This window comes from Dipodomys merriami, unplaced genomic scaffold (genome assembly GCF_024711535.1).
Source record: "Dipodomys merriami isolate MVZ:Mamm:240054 unplaced genomic scaffold, mDipMer1.0.p SCAF_16, whole genome shotgun sequence".
Lineage (NCBI taxonomy): Eukaryota > Metazoa > Chordata > Mammalia > Rodentia > Heteromyidae > Dipodomys > Dipodomys merriami.
The window spans coordinates 498,498-516,100 of record NW_027202937.1 but is presented as its reverse complement, the minus strand read 5'-3'; the positions used below and the strand labels follow the sequence as shown (position 1 = coordinate 516,100).

The 17,603-nt window shown below is 42.5% G+C and overlaps 1 protein-coding gene across 1 annotated transcript; it reads right to left on the bottom strand.

The window, feature by feature from the left end:
- Positions 1-2,122: 2,122 nt before the first annotated feature.
- Rhag (Rh associated glycoprotein) lies at positions 2,123-16,273 on the bottom strand. The gene is made up of 10 exons (XM_070023334.1): positions 16,079-16,273; positions 12,177-12,360; positions 11,215-11,365; positions 9,511-9,658; positions 9,060-9,226; positions 7,258-7,395; positions 5,910-6,028; positions 5,032-5,105; positions 4,624-4,697; positions 2,123-3,759 (listed from the first exon to the last, which is right to left on the bottom strand). Exons 1-10 carry the CDS (start codon positions 16,224-16,226, stop codon positions 3,685-3,687), a joined length of 1,278 nt encoding a protein of 425 aa, XP_069879435.1. The 5' UTR covers positions 16,227-16,273; the 3' UTR covers positions 2,123-3,684.
- Between the last annotated feature and the right edge of the window lie 1,330 nt (positions 16,274-17,603).

Genomic DNA, 17,603 nt, shown 5'->3' with positions numbered 1-17,603 from the left:
GCACGGGTTGTGTGGTGAAGTCGATATGGGGCGTTAGGCTCAGGTCCAGATGGGATTCTCCAGGGTGCAGCTGGAAGGTGAACTTCCATGTGAGGCTAGTGAAGAAAAGCCCCATCCTGGCCAGTAACTCACCATCACATATCCAGCCACCCGAGGGTCAGACGCATTGCACGGTCCTTAGACATCAGCACAAACATCTCAACAACACTCTTCAATAAAGACTGAGGCAGCAAGCTTTCTTGCTAGGCTTTTTATTAAATGGAAGCCATAATGATTACCTGCATTTCTTAAGATGTATTAAGAATGGGCCTCTTGGGCTGGGAAAGTGGCTCAGTGGTAGAGTGCTTGCTTTGCATGTATGAGGCCCTGGGTTCAATACCTCAGCACCACATAAGCAGAAAATGCTGCAAGTGACACTGTGGCTCAAGTGGTAGAGCGCTAGCCTTGAGCTGAAGAGCTGAGTCAGTGCCTAGGCCAGAGTTCAGGCCCCACGACCCACACACACACACAAAAAGGAATGAGCCCCTTTCTCTGTTTAAATAGAATGAGTGTTGTGTTTGTACTTTCTATGAACACCAACAGTCTTCTCAACTGAAATGTAGCATTATTAAAAACTTGGGCATGACACAACTTCGTGGCAGGGCATTTGCCTAGCATCCATGAGACCCTGGTTTCACTCTCTAGTACTGGAAAAAAATAAATTCTGCCTTCCTTCTTTGCAAAGACTCCGCAAGTCTTCTTCATTTTTTTCTTTGATAGTTGATGGTAAAAACAAAATTTAATTAACTTTAATGCCATAAAAATTTTCAAATTAAGCAACAGATACAAACAGCCTAAAAATTCTCACACATATGTCTGAGACCACTCAAAAAGTTCTATTTTGTAATAAATTCTGGAAATCACATACATAGTAACCACGAGAAATTACATAGAACCCATCGTGTTTGTGTTTCTTTGGTATCAAATCTAGTCACTTTTAAATGCTTTGTCTAGTCAAAAAGATTCCTCTAAAATACTTGTACCAGATATTCATTATAAATTTCTATTACATTCATTCATCAAAATCTATTTTTTCTTCTGCTTTAGTGTCTGAATCTTGCTGACTGGGATAGTCAAGTATTGCATTCTTATTTTTCTGACAATGTGAAATTGACATTTTGTTACTTCTCTGCTTTTCTTTTAATCTAGTTCCTTTTTTTTTTTTTTTTTTTGGGGTCCGGTCGTGGGGCCTGAACTCTGGGCCTGGGCACTGTCCCTCAGCTCTTCAGCTCAAGGCTAGCGCTCTACCACTTGAGCCACAGCGCCACTTCCGGCTTTTTTTCTTTTTGCTTATGTGGTGCTGAGGAATCGAACCCAGGGCCTCATGCATGCAAGGCAAGCGCTCTACCACTGAGCCACCTTCCCAGCCCAATCTAGTTCCTTTTTAATGTAAATGTATGATGCCTTGAACTTCACATAGCTTGTTCCTGTTTCCATGTATCAGTCTTTAAGCAACTAGTTTACGTCTTGTTTAATGTTCGCCAATATTCTTCCCACAAGTCTTCTTATTCCTGCTCCCTAAGGACCAGGCTAAACCTATGGCTTGATTTATGTTCAGTAAGCAGACCCATAATGTGTCTCTTGCTTCTTTTGTTGAACATAAATCACAAGGGTTCTGAATCACAGTTGGACAGAAAAGTCCCACATAGGTGACATTTTTCTTACAACGCTTAGTAAGAAGGCTGTTTGCCTCAAGTAAAGTAAACGCAACCCACAAACGTGTTTAAATGTCAACAAGAGGCAGTATGGAGCTTGACTCAGAGACTGCCGTTGTTATCAAGGGTTGCCTGTGTAGTGAGGAGTCCGACAGGTAAATGACTAACTACAATAAAATTCACTGGCACCGGAGCAGCTGTGGGAGGCTTACTGAATCTAGGGTTTGGGCTTCCATCTTTCCACCTGCTCAGAATGATTGCACAATCAAGTAGTGTGATCTAAACGGACAATAAGCAAAGCAACCCAGGTTGTTATACACCTTATATTTAAGCTTTAGTAAGTTTCCTGGTGAAATGTTAGCTCCCCAGCAGGAGAAAACATGAATGATGATAGTTGACTCTTTAAGAATAAACAGCTGAAAACATAGGAAGCTGATCTTATTTATTTTAGAAAGAAATGCCACATGCAGAATTGGGAGTGATCTTGGGAAGCAATCAAAGACAGTTCAGGTCAGATAATCCCTTCAAAGAGCAAAGCTCTAAGTTTAGCAAGTAATAAACAGATGGCAAGAAAAAATGAGGGGCAAGCGCTTTCAGCACAAGCAGCGGTGAGGATGGCGGCTGTGGGGACACGGGAGCACCGGTGTTGATGCAGAATGACAGCTTGAAAATTGTTTTAAAATAGTATTGCACCTTCTAGGTTTCCTTGAGGAAGTCAGACAAGAAGTTGTAACTCTTGAAGTAAATAGGGTGAAGACCTTTGAGATTGGGCCACTTTCCTAAATCTGGAATATTGCTACTTGTCTTAGAGTCCAATGCAGTCTCTTAGGTCGAGGGTGAGAAGAACCGACCCCACGCCTGGATACAGAGTTGGTGTAGGAGTGATCCCAGCCAACACAGCCTTATCACTGGGCCAGTGGAATCCCTCCATATTCCTTGAGTCCTTACAGCCGTAAGTGCAGGAGCTCATCATGAGTTCGGGGAAAAAAAGAACTTAGGTGTGATCAAAAGCATTGCTGTGCCTCTTCTCCTTGGAGAGTGAGGTTTGGAGTGAGATATAGTTAAAATACCTTCCAGAGAGACCCTCCAGGATAATATTAGAAAGTGTCTAAAGGAATTCTTTTTCTTGATTTCTTGTTCCAGATGTGATATTGTCGTTTTAATTTAAAGCCACCATGACTTGTAACATTTTCTCACATGTCATTGTGGTGTGTGTGTGTGTGTGTGTGTGTGTGTGTGTGTGAGAGAGAGAGAGAGAGAGAGAGAGAGAGAGAGAGAGAGAGAGAGAGAGAGAGAGAGAGAGAGAGAAAGAGAGAGAAAGAGAGAGAGAGAATGTTTTTTGTGCTTGACATTCTCTATCACCTGACCCTGAAATGACTTTAGTGAGTTTAGTCAGGTAGCATTTGTGCTATTTTTTTCAGATAGTAAGCATGCAAAAAGGAATTCAGAATGAGGATATTCAAGCAAAGGTATAACATTTCTAACTTGACCAGTTTTAAAATAAAAAAAGTGGTAACCAAAGTGCTATTCCTTCTTTTTATCTATACATCTCTCTCATTTTCCTTACATAGTTTTCTTGCATACATTGTTTCATGAACTTATTTCTAGAGTCTTTGGATTAAAGACCTGATGTATACATTAAAACACGGGTGCACTTAGGAGGCACTGTTTTCTATGTAAATCTGTCTAGTTGGGGGACATTTTTGAGAATATGCATCAGATGTTCACTCTGTACTACCCACTGGCAAAATTACTCTTGAAGTCCTAGAAAAGAACCATTTGACCATCTAGAAACCACTCACATCCCTGCACTGAAACAGTTATTCAAGTGTCAAGAAATGGCACAGGATATAAAGACATTTTTTTTTCTGCTGGCTATTTGAGACCATGTGTGTATCCGCCGTGGCTTGCATGCCGCCGGATGCTGCCCTTTTTGTTTATTTAAACTTGACTCTTGATGGTGACGGAAGTGGGCGCACAGGCATGGGATTTAGACCTCAGGTTTCTGCTGCCGGTGGTCCTCAGGCTCTGGGAATCGATCGTCAAGTTCTCTGTGCTTAGGGACCTAGGAGCAGAACAAGATTGGGGCATGTCATAGTTCTTTTCTTTTCTTGGGCCTGTCAGAAGTTAGTTTTGAAACAGACGTTTTCTTACAATTATTATCTAAGCTTAGAACAGGCTGAGAATAGAAATAGTTTCTGTTGAGGAGAAATAAAAGAACAAGAATATCAATCTCATTCACCTTGACTACGTTTCCTCTTTCCCAACCTATAATTCGTGACAGTGCTTGTGAATTTACCCGTCTCAATCTGTGTAGGAAATCCTTTGAGAGCAATTGTCGGTGGGATGAAGAGGTAGAAAGCTCAGGTCAGGTCTTGTTATTTGGGGACCTTTTAAGGTGCCCGACTGAACGTCTTCAACCTTAAATGTTCCATTGCATTTGTCTTTTGCATTTAGAATTCTATCTCACCCTGTTTCTCAGGACCGCTGTTGATTTTAATGAATAGATACTTTTACGGATAGGAGTGAAAGGACTTTGGTCAACTGAGTTCTATCTTTTCCTCATTTGATTTCTGCTTTGGGGAAGTACCATGCAGCTCTCTCACTAGGAAATCAATGCTTTGATTTCATGTACATAGAACCAGTGGAGAATGAAATAAGGATAGTAAATCTAAGTAATGGCATCTTGGCAACTTAATAGAAGACTCCATCTTCTATTTACTTCTAACAAGATGTCGAGATAGCATTACTTAGATTTAGTATCCTTATTTCAAATTCTGCTTCTTGACGGATGGGACACATTGCCTCTCTTCTGTCTTGGATTGAAGGTCACACTGCTTTCATCATATTCCCCTCAGGCATCAAGGTGAGTAAAAGTTTCATGCGTGCTGCCATCATTTACATTTCTGTTTGGAATTCTGTCCAGTACCTCCCAGTAAACAGAATCATCATAACAGTATTCATCAGGTGCCTGGTCCCAGATAGGTATCCTTAGGATTAAACCTGTAAAGACAGAGGGAAACCAACTCAGATTATGGTGCGGAAGTGGAAAATCTACTTGCATAATCATTAGAATATGCTGTGAATTCATCCCCTTGAACGTTCACCTTTGCCACCGGAAGTTTAGAACATTTTTAAATCTTCAGTTGCCTTATTATGTGTTCATTATTCTGTAGACATTCGGGTGTAGGGAGGTGTCCAATTATTTAAAAAAATATCTTTTGAGACAAGGTCTTAAGATGTGGGCAGAGCTGACATACACTGCACAGTCCTCTACTCAGCCTCCTGGGTAGCTGGAATTAGAGCCATGTACCACCTCGCCCAGGTAAGCATTCACCTGTCATCAGACCTCCAACCACCGCTGTTCCAATGGAAGAACCCAGGGCAGCTGCCTGCATGGCCACGGAGGACCTAAAGGGCCAAACAAGGAAGAGTGAGTTATTTCCCGGACACCAGGGAACAAATCTCGCCTACCAGAGTCCCGACGGTCTGCCACCTGCAGGACAGAGGTCGGCACTGCACACTGGCAGCTTGTAGGCTTGGTGTCACAGTTACCGTCTTAGATTTTTTCTTTCTTTGAAACACCTTCTGAGCCGAGTTAGGAAAATTCTTAGACATGCTCAAACAAGAACCACTTTTTTCTGATGTAGCCTCAGGACAAAATAAGATTGTTCTTACAGAGAAGTTAAGGCTCTCCAAAAATCAATCGACTGATTTGCTCCCCTTAGTAAATAACGATGGAAGACCAGCTGTGCGCTGGCCTCTCTCCTAGATGGAGAGAGGGGAAGGCGTAAAACACACACGACTCCTGTTTCCTCACACACTGTAAAGACACAGTTATTATGAAGTCCAGATATTAGAGCCAAAAAGCAAATTTCAGGCTACTGGATGGAATTCAGTAACAATGTTTAAGTATGTGTCTGCTCCACAGCATCTAAGGTCATCTGAGGATGAAACTAGTAGGAAATCTCTATAGTGGAGGGAATGGTAGGATGCGGTACAAATTGAGAGGCAGGAAGTTGTTACAGGAGACCCCTGCGCCCTGGGGGTGTGGGACTCGGGACCCTCTCACAGCAGCTAATTAACAGAGCTGTGCAGGGAGAAATAAATGGGGATCCAAGGAAAGCCAATGGTCAGAACATGTTAATTCTGCTCTCTTCAGGTAAACGAGGAACCTGGACTGGACCAGCGAGAAGGAAACCGTTTCTTACTCACTTGTTGGACATGTTCATGGCTATGGCCACAATGCTGGCCAGGCCTCCCATCACACCCGGTAAGCCGTGCAGATTGTGGACGCCGCATGTATCTTGGATCATCAGCTTAGCAAGCAGCGGCTACGAAGGTAAGATGAGGAAATCTCATTCTTTCGGTAGCTATATCTAGAGTTCCCCAACTGAATAATTTCAGAAGCTGCTTTTTGTTCTTTTTGTTGGTGGTTATTGTTTGGGTTTTTTGAGGGGGGGAGGGAGGGCTTGAACTCAGGGCCTGAGTTCTGTCCTTGGGCTTTCTTGCTCAAGACTAGCACTCTACCACTTTGAGCTGCAGTACCACTTCCGGTTATCTCATGGTTAACTGGGGATAAAGGGTCTTATGGGCTTTCCTGCCTGGGCAGGCGTAAGCTTGCAACCAGCCAGAAGCTATTAATAAAAAAATAAGTTGAATTTCATCATGGATATGCAAGATAGGTCACACGATATTGATTAGAATAGATAGATAGATAGATATAGATAGACAGAGATAGATAGATAGATAAATAGATAGATAGATAGATATAGATAGACAGAGATAGATAGATAGATAGATAGATAGATAGATAGATAGATAGATAGATAGATAGATAGATAGATAGATAGATTCTATAGAAAGGTTTCTACAGTGAAGCAGAGAATCATCTCCATACATCTTTGTTTGTTTGGGGGCTGGAGGAGCTAAAAATTACCCACTCAATATGAATTCCATAGATTTAAAAGATCGTATAAAATGCCATAGAACACTTAAAAGATCTGTGTTCTTCCTGCCCTCGGTTGTTTAACCTATGCCACTTCTACTTTGCATTTTCCCATTTCCATCTTAACCCAAAAGAAGAGAATCTTATCTGTAGCTTAACTCTCCGCCGTACCTGAAATCCACCTGAGCCAAATAATCTGAGGACACTGATGACAAAATCTCCATGTCGTTCTGTGGTGGCTGGGATTGAAGGGCTGTAGTTTCAGATTCTACTCCTTCTCACCCTGACCACACCTTGTGTCTCTTACAAGAGCACAGAGCCCTTCACTGTACCAATCTACATCAAAGCAACATCCTCAGTGGGATGTCCTGGAGAAAAGCAGCACACAAGTCGGTAACATTGACTTTGTATTGAATGATGAATAACTGGCATTATGTCGCACACTGACTGAGGTGTGTGTGCCTGTGGTACCTCAGAAAGGAAGGGAAATGACATCCAGGAGGAGAGCTGCTTGGGGAAGGGGACTGAGTGCCCTGTCTCTTTATCTGCTGCTGGAATGTGAGAAGAAAAGGCTGCCGATTTCAGATTGCGCTCAGAACATGTGTCCTTACTTACAGTCAGGAACTTGTATCCAAGCACAGAGACGATTCCCGCTGTACTCCCGATGATCATGGACACGTACGGCTGGATGTCCATGTCCGCGCAGGTGCCCACCGCCACGCCCCCGGCCAGCGTGGCATTCTGGATGTGCACCTGTGCAGAGGAAAATAGCCGTGTGTAAGTTGACCTGAAGTAGGTGGACTGCAGGGAGGCAGATTTCAGTTCAAATAAGTACCGATATTAAATAATTTAAAATAATTTGAGAGGAATCTTAGGTTAGAAAAAGAGTAGAACAAAACTATAAAAAAATAACATAACCAATGTTAACAACAACAGAAAAGAGAGGCTGGTTTTGTCATTGCAAACAACCAAAACTATCGGTACTTGCTATGTTTCTTCCCGGGGTGCTTTAGGAGTGAATTCATTAATAATGAGATCATTGGTAAGAAAAAATGGACAGAAAGTGTGTCAGGAGTGTACAGAGTTAATACCCCAGCAGGGCCTGCCTACTCATGTAGCTTTCAGGCAAGGTTGTGCTTATGACAATCCAAAAGAAGAGTGTGACTGAAGTGTAGTTTTTAAAGTCTATAATAACCCAACATCAAAGAGCAAATGTCAAGCCAGGGAAGCACCCAAAAGAACGTCTGAGGAAGGGGAACAACAGATCAACTCACGTCAGCAGAACTCTCAGAACACCCCAATTTGGCTTAGGAGGAGATGGTCCCTCATTTTGAGAGAGACCCACACTTCTGTACGTGAATGACTTTATTCATTGTCTCTTAGTGTCCCTAGTAATGTGACCAAAAGAGATTTGAAATGCCTGTCCTCAACCATTCTTTAAGAAGTAATCTCTAGTATCCCTTTCCTCTCCCACAGCAGAAGAAGAGGAGAGTGATTTCTTTAGCTCACAGGCAAGGAACTCCAAGAGACCAGCTGGGATGGGTTTTGAAACTATGTTACTCTGAACTAACTCAAGGCATAAAAGTTGCAAAAATACTAAAGATTCCACATATCCCTCATCCGTTCCCAGTAGTGCTGTCATGTTACATAACCTTGACAAAGGAATTAGAGTTAATTCAAAACTATTAAAGACACTATTTGAATTCCACCCACTGATGTTCTTTCTCTTTTCTAAGACCCCACCCTGCATTCGGTTATTTCTCTGAGAGGAACACTTAAGTTGGGAGATAGCATGCCTCATCTTACTGTCTTTGCCTACTCTCTGGCAAGTCTTGCATCTAGGGAAGATTTTCTAAGACCTTGGGATCAGTTATCTCTCATTTTATTTTACTTTCTTATTTTTTGTGCCAGTTCTGGGGCTTGAACTCGGCTGCTGGGCATGATCCCTGTGCTTCTTTTGGCTCAAGGCTAGCATTGTACCACTTGAGCCACAGCGCCATTTCCAGCTTTCTTTCTGAGTAGATTATTGGGGATTAGAGTATCACAGACTTCCCTGCCTAGGCTGGATTTGAACCATGATCCTCATATCTCAGCCTCCTGAGTAGCAAGAATTATAGACATGAGCCACCAGTGCCTGACAATTATCTCTATTATTAAGGAGACTTTTATCTCTGAGTCTACAAGGCCTACGTTCTCTACATGATTGTAAAGTCTATAAATTCCTCAGGAGCGCATCAGTTTGTTAGAATGCGAATTTGATGAAAGAATGATTGAATGGAGGAGTGAATATTGTACTAAAATCCTCTCCCCAGCTTGTCTGTGTCGTAATGTTTCCTGTAGCCCAGCAGTGATGCAGAACTGACCTGGTTATCTGAGCAATCCTACGTGCATTTTCCACTGGGAGGAACAGGACCTACCATGTCGAGCTTGCCTCGGTGCTGGACCAGGCTGGACAGAGCATAGGCAGAGATCACACAGGCAGCGAGGGAGAAGTACGTGTTGACGATGGCCCTGTACTGCGCCTCTCCAGGTTCAGCAATGGCTGAGTTGAAGCTTGGCCAAAATACCCATAAGAAAACAGTCCCTGCAACACAGCAGAAGGGATGTTAGTTCAGAGGGAAGACCATAGAAGAAAGGCCGTTTTCTCTGGGCACTGATTATCTAACAGTCATAACAGAGGAGTGTTCAAAGGAGTTTCCTATCTATGCATTTATTTGTACTGGGATGGAATGCAGGACTTTGCACTGGCTTGACAAATGCCCCCAGCCCAGAGATTTCCTTTGGGGCATCTTCATGTCCATGTTGAAGTTAAACTTCCTTCCAGGTCTCGTCCAATAGACAAGAAGTAGACAAGTTCTCTCCACTCACCAATCATTGCAAACAAGTCTGAGTGATACACAGATTCTTCATTCCAATGCCCCTTTTTCAGGCCGGGTCGGTATAAGATGCCAGCGACAGCCAAGCCAAAGTAAGCCCCAAACGCATGGATTGTCATTGATGCACCAATATCAGAGGCCTGCAAACACACAATGGCTCTCACGTGAAAAGATACAGAGTTGAGTCTTTGCAGGAGGAAGGAAAATGTCAGAATTTGTTCATGATTAAAGAGAGGGATGTGGAAAAAGGGAGAAAAGAAAGAGAATGTGAAAGAAGAAGAGAACCATAGGAGTGGAATAGAAAGCATCATAGCCGCTGACTTCCAGTCTGGATCAGGTACTTCCTTGAAGTGTAGCTAGATAAATTATTAACGCTGAATCTTAGGATTATACAATGGGAGACATTCCCAGTGTGAGAACCTTGCTTTACTTTACCGTGGTCTCAGGAGACTGAGAGAGGCAATTAGTAATGCTTGAACTTGATAGGTACCATGTTAGTCTGTGTCTGTCTTTAAATATTCAAATGTCAGTAAGCAAAACTTCCTTCCTTCCTTCCTTCCTTCCTTCCTTCCTTCCTTCCTTCCTTCCTTCCTTCCTTCTTTCCTTCCTTCAAAATAAGGTACAGTTTCCTATCCCTCTTTCTTCCCATAATGTATTGTTTGTGTCTATGGGTGTGTGGGGTGTGTCATAGTGTAGATTTGGAGTGATCCTCTAAAGACCCATGTGTTGTGGGTGGGTCCCCAGTGCATCCTTGCTCACAGGGGCTTTGTGGAAGTGACTGATCAAGGTTTCATGGATGGGATTGAAGGGGATGAGCATGTGGAAGAGGTGACACCAATCAAGATGTGCTGTGTTCATAAACTATTAAACAGCACCTCCTTTGTACAACTACTTAAAGATAATTCTTTTAAGATTACATGACTGGGTTAATCCATTGGTCAATTCAGAATGGAATGGATTATTGGGGAATGGGGGAAAACATGGGTGGTGGGGCCTGGTTGCAGTTGGTTACTGGAGGCATTGCCCTGGAGGTTGTATTTTTTTCTTGGTTACTTTCTCTTGTTCTGCTTTTTATCTTGTGGTGAGCTGCTCTCCTCATGGTGGTTCACCTCAGGGTGAAGGTATCATTGTTTAAGTTTTGTTTCTCTCACCAGAGACCAGCTCTTAGGAAAACAGGAACCTTAACTCTTTTGTTGGTTGCCAAGTCACCAATACCCAGAATGGTAAAGTATTTCCCCCCTCCAATGAGATGTAAGTACAAATAACAAAATAGCGGAGAGTGGTAAGAAACCCCTAACTTCTTATCTTGGGATAATCAATGACATTTTCAAGGAGGGGGAAGAAATTGGACCTAGTACACAACAGTTCTGTGTATATGGCTTTATATATGGCTATTTACCTTTATAAGTGGGAAGTGACCATTGGCGTAACAAAGGCTTGGGTGCTGGATAAATAAGGGTTCAAATGCAGACTAAAGGGAGTCATTTAGCCTGTGGGGTCAGCAGTTCTATTGCTCACAAACATCACCGACAACAATATCTACTTTGGAGAGATAAAGTGACGTAATGTGTGCACAATTCAGGTTTGGCTGTCCGCACGATGCTGTGGCGTCCTCTCAGCTGGCTTCTCCCCTGTGTGCCCTGGGTGCTGTCACCTGGCATGACCAGAAACGGATACATGAGTTCTCTACACTTACCTTGAATATCTCACCAACCAGATACTCATTGCCAGCGAAGACAGCGATTTCTAGAATTGTCATGATCAACATTTGGATGGGGCTGGTTTTTCCCAAGACAGCTCCAAAAGAAATCAGGACTGTGGCTGTACTGAAGTCTGCATTTATCATGCTGAGGGAAGGAGAAAAATAAACAGAAGAGCAATGCCTACCTAAACCAAAACTATGGAGAACAAGGCTGGCAGGCCCCCGACCCCAGCTCATCCAGAGGGCAGGCTCTGCCCCCGCGGGGTCTCAGCAGACACTTCCCATATCTGCCCCACTGCCTTTCCCACTTTCTTCCTCTCTCTTCCTTCCACTGCACTTTCTTCTTCCCCTACTGCCTTCTACTCTATGACAAGGAATTCCTTGTACCCACTGGGTCAAACTGGAAAAGTTATAGACATTAATGGATGATCCATCCCAGTGGAGCAAGGCATTGATTTGGAGTCTTGGATTTCAACCACTCCAGGGTTGTTTGAGGACACAGTCAGTTCAAAGCCTGGGTAACAGTGGGTGACCTAGGAACACAATTGCCGACGGGGCACCTGTTTGGAAAGTAGAGGGCTGACGTAGTCTTTTTTGGAATGCTGTAACACAATGCCACACATCAGGTAGCTTGTAACTGACAGAAAGGTATTTCTCTTAATTTGGGGTTGGGAGGTCTGAGTCAAGAGGCCGATAGAGTTGGCGTTGGGTGAGGAGTGAGGCCTGCTGCCTTCTAGCCAGGTGTGAAGGTGACTGAAGGCATTGACATCTCCCCCAGGGAACTTTGTGCAGACACAAACCCCTTTCCTCGGGAGCTCCTTCCCCCCCAGGACTTCATGACCCTCGGGAGGCCTTACTCAATAGCATTGCGGAAGTGGTTAAAATCTCAGGATATGAATTCATGATGCTGGGTGCAGAGGGCATACCAACGTTCAGAGCTCAGCAAAGACACTCACTTGTGGATTCCGATGGCAAATCCCTGGCCATGGTTGTGGAGCAGCCCCTGTATGACAGAGCCCCACTGGAGGCCGAGAGCAGCCAGGAGGAGGTTGAATCCCACACCACTGAAGCCATATCTCTTCAGGAAGGTCATGAGAAAGCCAAAGCCAGCAAATATCATCACATGCACATCTTGAAATACTAAAAACAGACACCAAAAAACCAGAGAAAACACGTCTTTATGACAAGAACACAGGGTAGGAGTTACAGTTTGGTCTATCCAGTTGATTAAGTGCCACCAGCTCCGAATAAAACTCCGCAAGGGGCGAGCATTAGCTGGAGACAGTGAGCAGGTGATGTCTAGCAATGCACACTGCTATCGCATCGCGCCAGTGTGGCTCGCTTATCTGCTGTGGCCAGAGCGTAGGCCCAGGGTTATGGACACAGACAGCTAGTGTCAGTCGGGCTCTCCATGGCAGCCATGAGAAATTAGGCAACCATTCAATGCTCGAATCTCTTCTTGGGAAGTGACTTCTTCAATTTTTACGATTTTCCAATCGAGGAGAGCCTGGTAGAAGCCAGTGCAAGCTTCCTCTCCTCTTCAGCCATTCTCCCAGTACTCCAGGGAACATTACTATTGAATCTTGCCTTGTGCATAGCTTTATCCTTTGTCATGAGGTAGCACCATTTATTTAGAATGCATTACACTATAATAGTCAGTGAAGTGGACATCTTTTGTATTATATTGAGGGTTCTCATATATACATATTTACACATATACATTTCATATTATGTTTTATGTGCATATAAACACATACATGTACACACATGCTCACGTACATATATGTATTGTGGTACCAGGAATTGAGTCCAGGACCTCATTGCATGCTAAGCAAGTGTTGTACCACTGAGCTACAACCTTAGGCATGTTTCTTAATAGATGGGGTTAGGACATAGTCATTTAAGTCTGTAGGTAAGAGCCAAAGACATGTTTGGTGGATGACTGAAGAGCTGAATGAGTTATTCTCCATTTATCAAATTCATATAACCACATCAGCTCCGGAAATCACGCCAGATTGTTCACTGAGCTGAATAATGCCTTTGTTAGTATTTATAAACCAGGAAACTAAATAAACTGGTATGTGCAGGCACACTGAGCCCCCATGACTAAATCTTTGACTGCTTTTATCCACAAGAGGGCATAAGAACCTCATCTATTATTTAAGTTGCTACAACAGCTTGGGAGAATGCCTAAGCTCCTGGGTTTGGATAAAGTGTTTACAATCAGTTCTTTCATTTTGGGGAAGACAAAGGAGTCACCGTCTTTCTCCCCTGAAAATCCAGTAAAATAAAATACTATTCACCTAGATTGATCAATTACTAGTATTTTCTTTATTTGATGGCTCTTTCTCTCTACATATATGATATACAGACATACACGTGCTCCTAAACTGCTTGAAAGTAGGATGACACTTTCTCCTAAACTACATTAGCCTGTCATGTACGTAAAAGACCATTCTAGATGACTACAAAATCCTCACCACGTCCAAGAAATGCAACATGGACACATACACATCATATTATCATATATAATTATATGCAAATGAACTACATTTCCTCACAAACTACCCTTTTATACAATTTTTGACTTATTTCCCATGCAAGCTTTATATGCTTTTTTGTCTATAATGCATCTTTAGACATTTCTAAAATAGGTCAGTCCTTCCACGTGTTGGCATTTCTGACTTGTGGCATTGTTTCACCTCTTATGCATATGTTTGTACTTTGGATTTGTTTGATTGATTCACCATGATTGGCTCCTACATGGTATTGTGTCACCTTTTATGCAAAGGTTGTACTTTGGCTTTGCTTGATTGGTTCACCATCACACTAAATACTTTGTTAGGAATATTATTTGGTGGCATTGTGTACATTGGCTCCTGCCAGGTAGACTGTAATTTGTCTTTCCCATTACTTGTCATGGTGAGTTTGATCATTGGGTTAGTCCCCGAGCAGTGATCTGCTGTAGCTCCATTGCCAGTGTCTACCTTGTAAATGACAAGGGGTCCTCAGAGTGATTCTCTCGGAACGTGGGAGTGCTAAGTTCTCCACTCATTTCCACCCAAATGTTCTCGTAAAGCATCCCTGAATGGTGTCAAAATTACCTCGCTTACGCACATTACTAGCCAAGGGTAAAACGTGTGCTGTGGTCATGGAACTGTACACCAGAGCCTAGAAACTACATACATTGCCAGGCTACTGAAAAATGACCACTTTTAGTAATTTCCCTCCAGTTTTTTTTGCCTCAAATTTTACATTTTACCTAGGGGCTTTTATGTTGGACTTGGGTGGGATAGCTGGAATGATGCCAGTTATTCAGCTCTCTGAATCTTAGTAGGAATATCGAGTCCCACTGATCTTATACCAGATTTATGGACTGTTGTTTATTATTCTGGGCTGCATCTTATTCCTACCATCCATGGGTACTAGGTGGTAAGCCTTACCATGAAATGGTTGTGTTTGTTTCTATCTCTGAACAAATGCTTGATACTTAAAAAGGTATAAATATGTATATATATATACACATACATATATATGAAATAATTGAATAAAACACACGAGGCATACAGAATTCACTACAATCCTGGTTTATTGCTAACTTTCAAATTATACATGCCCAGTGGAAAGGCAAGTGGATACGGCGTCTGGGTGTCTGACTGACGAGCCCAGCGCTGTTCTGTGCATCTAACTGTTCTCACATCTGTTTCATAGTTTTGCTAAGTCACTCTAGGTCAACATATCTGTACGTGGAAGTTCCCTATTATGTTATGGCAGCCAAAAATGCAGGAATGAAAACACAGTGTTATATCACTAATAGGTTACATTGTATAATCATCATTGCTAGTTTTAAATAAATTCTAAAATTGTGTTTTGTTTAAAAGTAAGTAAGCTATGTAATAAGTATGTCTTACTATCTCCCTCCCTCAATAGCAAGGTAATGAACAGGCCTGGCTCATAATTAGTACACAGTAAATGGTAGTTATTATATAGTTATAATTTTATAGCCCTTCTAAACTAAAAATCAGTTTCTCTCTTTTTTTTTTTAGCCCCCATTCCCAGGGAAGGATTTTGCTTTATGATATGTAAAGTGCATGCAATTTTCTTTGTATCTGAGAAACAAACTGCTCTTGCTTCTCAATATTATAACCCCCTGAGCTCATCCTTTTCAATGACCACCCCAGGAACTTCTCACATCCTCCTAAGCACCCCCTCCTCCCCCTCCCCCTCCCTGTCCTCCTCCCCCTCCTCCCCCTCCCCCTCCCCCTCCTCCTCCCCCTCCTCCTCCTCCTCCTCCTCCTCCTCCTCCCCCTTCTCTTCCTCCTCCTCCTCTTCCCCCTCCTCCTCCTCTTCTTCTTCTTCTTCTTCTTTTTCTTTTTTTTCTTTCCTGCAACCCTCTCTTCTGTCTTGGACCCTGAGAGTCCAAGCTTCTTTTCTTATTTCTCCATAATTTCTCCTGCCAGGTTACCATTAGTGAGTAATCAATTCAAGGAAAAAAGAAGGCAATATAGCAGTAAGTAGGTACCACACACACACACACACACACACACACGGACTGACGATCAATTATTTTAACTTCACACCACACTTCTTGTTCTATATTTGAATCTTGGTCTGAGATTCTATCCAAATACTGTCATGACAGGGAGAAGACCAGTTGCTTCCACAGAAATGTACAGAGCCCTGACCCCACACAATGTACAGTGCATAGACCCTTCACAGTCAGAAATGTACAATGCCCTGACCCTCCACAGCCCTCCCAGCTGTTTCCTAATTCTCTTCAGAGCTCAAGACCTAACAATCACCAAACTTTACATCTGAGAACACACAGTCACACAGAAAAAGAAAATTGCCTACTCACGAGGATACAATGGAAGCAATCTGTCCGTTTTTGTGGCGTTTTGCTGCTGAGGTTCAGGTGACCCTGCCTCATATCGAACAAATTTTGCAAATAAAATGATCATGGCGACCTCCAGGCCTATAGCTAGGAGGGGGAACTTGTACCTCATGTTGGTGAGGAGGGACAGGACAAACTGAAGGCTGCAGACGCTGTGAGAGGCTGATAAGAACAGAAAACGCTGTGTGTGTGATGGGGGGCATGTTCAATTTCTCCAGTGACATCACCAAAACTGGGCTGATTGGGTAAAATGCCCCATCCTTAACTTCAATAGTGTTGAGTGTTGGTTTAAATATTAGAAGCTAAATCTATGCATGTATAATGGGACACAAAATGATCAATTGCAAAGTTATATAGGATTATATTTATTTAACTTAATTCTTGAGTGAGCATTACATCTGCAGTCTCTGTAGGAATTACAAATCTAACAAGCTTCATCAACTTTCTCCATGAAGTTAAAGCTTTAGTTGGAGCTCTTCGCCGATTGCTCACACCTGTAAACCTAGCTACTCAGGAGGCTGAGATCTGAGGATCACAGTTCAAAGCCAGCCTGGGCAGGAAAGTCCATGAGACTCTTATCTCCAATAAAACACTAGAAAACCAGTAGTGGCGCTGTGGCTCAAGCGGTAGAGTGCTCTCCTTGAGCTGAAGAGCACAGGGACAGCACCAAAGCCCAGAGTTCAAGCCCCACAACCGACAAAAAAAAAAGCTTTAGTTGGGAAGGCAAATAATATATGCAAATGATTGTATACAAACAAATAACTAACAAAGTGGTATTTATATGGTATATTTCCAAATGATAGGAAAAGTAAGAATGAACTTTCCTTAATATAGAAATGAATAATGGTTGGGGAGTTGAAATTATTAATATACATTAAACACATATTAAGTTATCATAATGCAACCCATAAAAATAGACAATTTTTTTTAAATATGAGAAAACACATACAGGACAGAACATACTTGTATCTTTAATCCATAGATAATACAACCATGTTGGCAATGTAAACTATTATAGAGCAAAATTTATTTATTTATTTATTATTTTTTATTGTGAAAATACCATACAGAAGGGTTACAATTACATGGTCAAGGTAATGAGTACATTTCTTACCAAGCATTGTTGCCTCCTCCTTTGTTTCCCCTTCCCATCCCTTCCCTCCCACCCCCAAAGCTGTAAAGTTCATTTTTCAACATAACATGTAGAGCAAAATTTTATCTTCAACACTTATTATGTTGGACCAAGGCCACTGTCTCTTGGAAGAATAGATAGAGGGAAGAGCATGAATCTTGGAAGACCAGAGCAGGTTTGAGTAGTCACAAGTGGTTAAGAAAAACTCGATCAGAAATCAGATTGGGAGGAAAGGAAAGAGCTCCCGGGGCCAGAGCTGTGCTGGGTGGCTCAAGGCCATCCATTAGTATTAGAGATGCTAGATTATGATTGTTATCCCACTGACAATGGGAAGGAAGTAGTTTTGTCCATGTACAG

Bases quoted from the DNA above. Each gene is read 5' to 3' on its own strand.
- Rhag (XM_070023334.1), bottom strand. From the start codon at position 16,226: ATGAGGTACAAGTTCCCCCTCCTAGCTATAGGCCTGGAGGTCGCCATG. The intron at 9,227-9,510 runs GTGAGTGGAGAG...GCTGTGTTGCAG, and splicing joins AGACTTGTTTGCAATGATTG to GGACTGTTTTCTTATGGGTA. The intron at 6,029-7,257 runs GTAAGTAAGGAC...TTACCTTCGTAG, and splicing joins TTGGATACAAGTTCCTGACT to CCGCTGCTTGCTAAGCTGAT.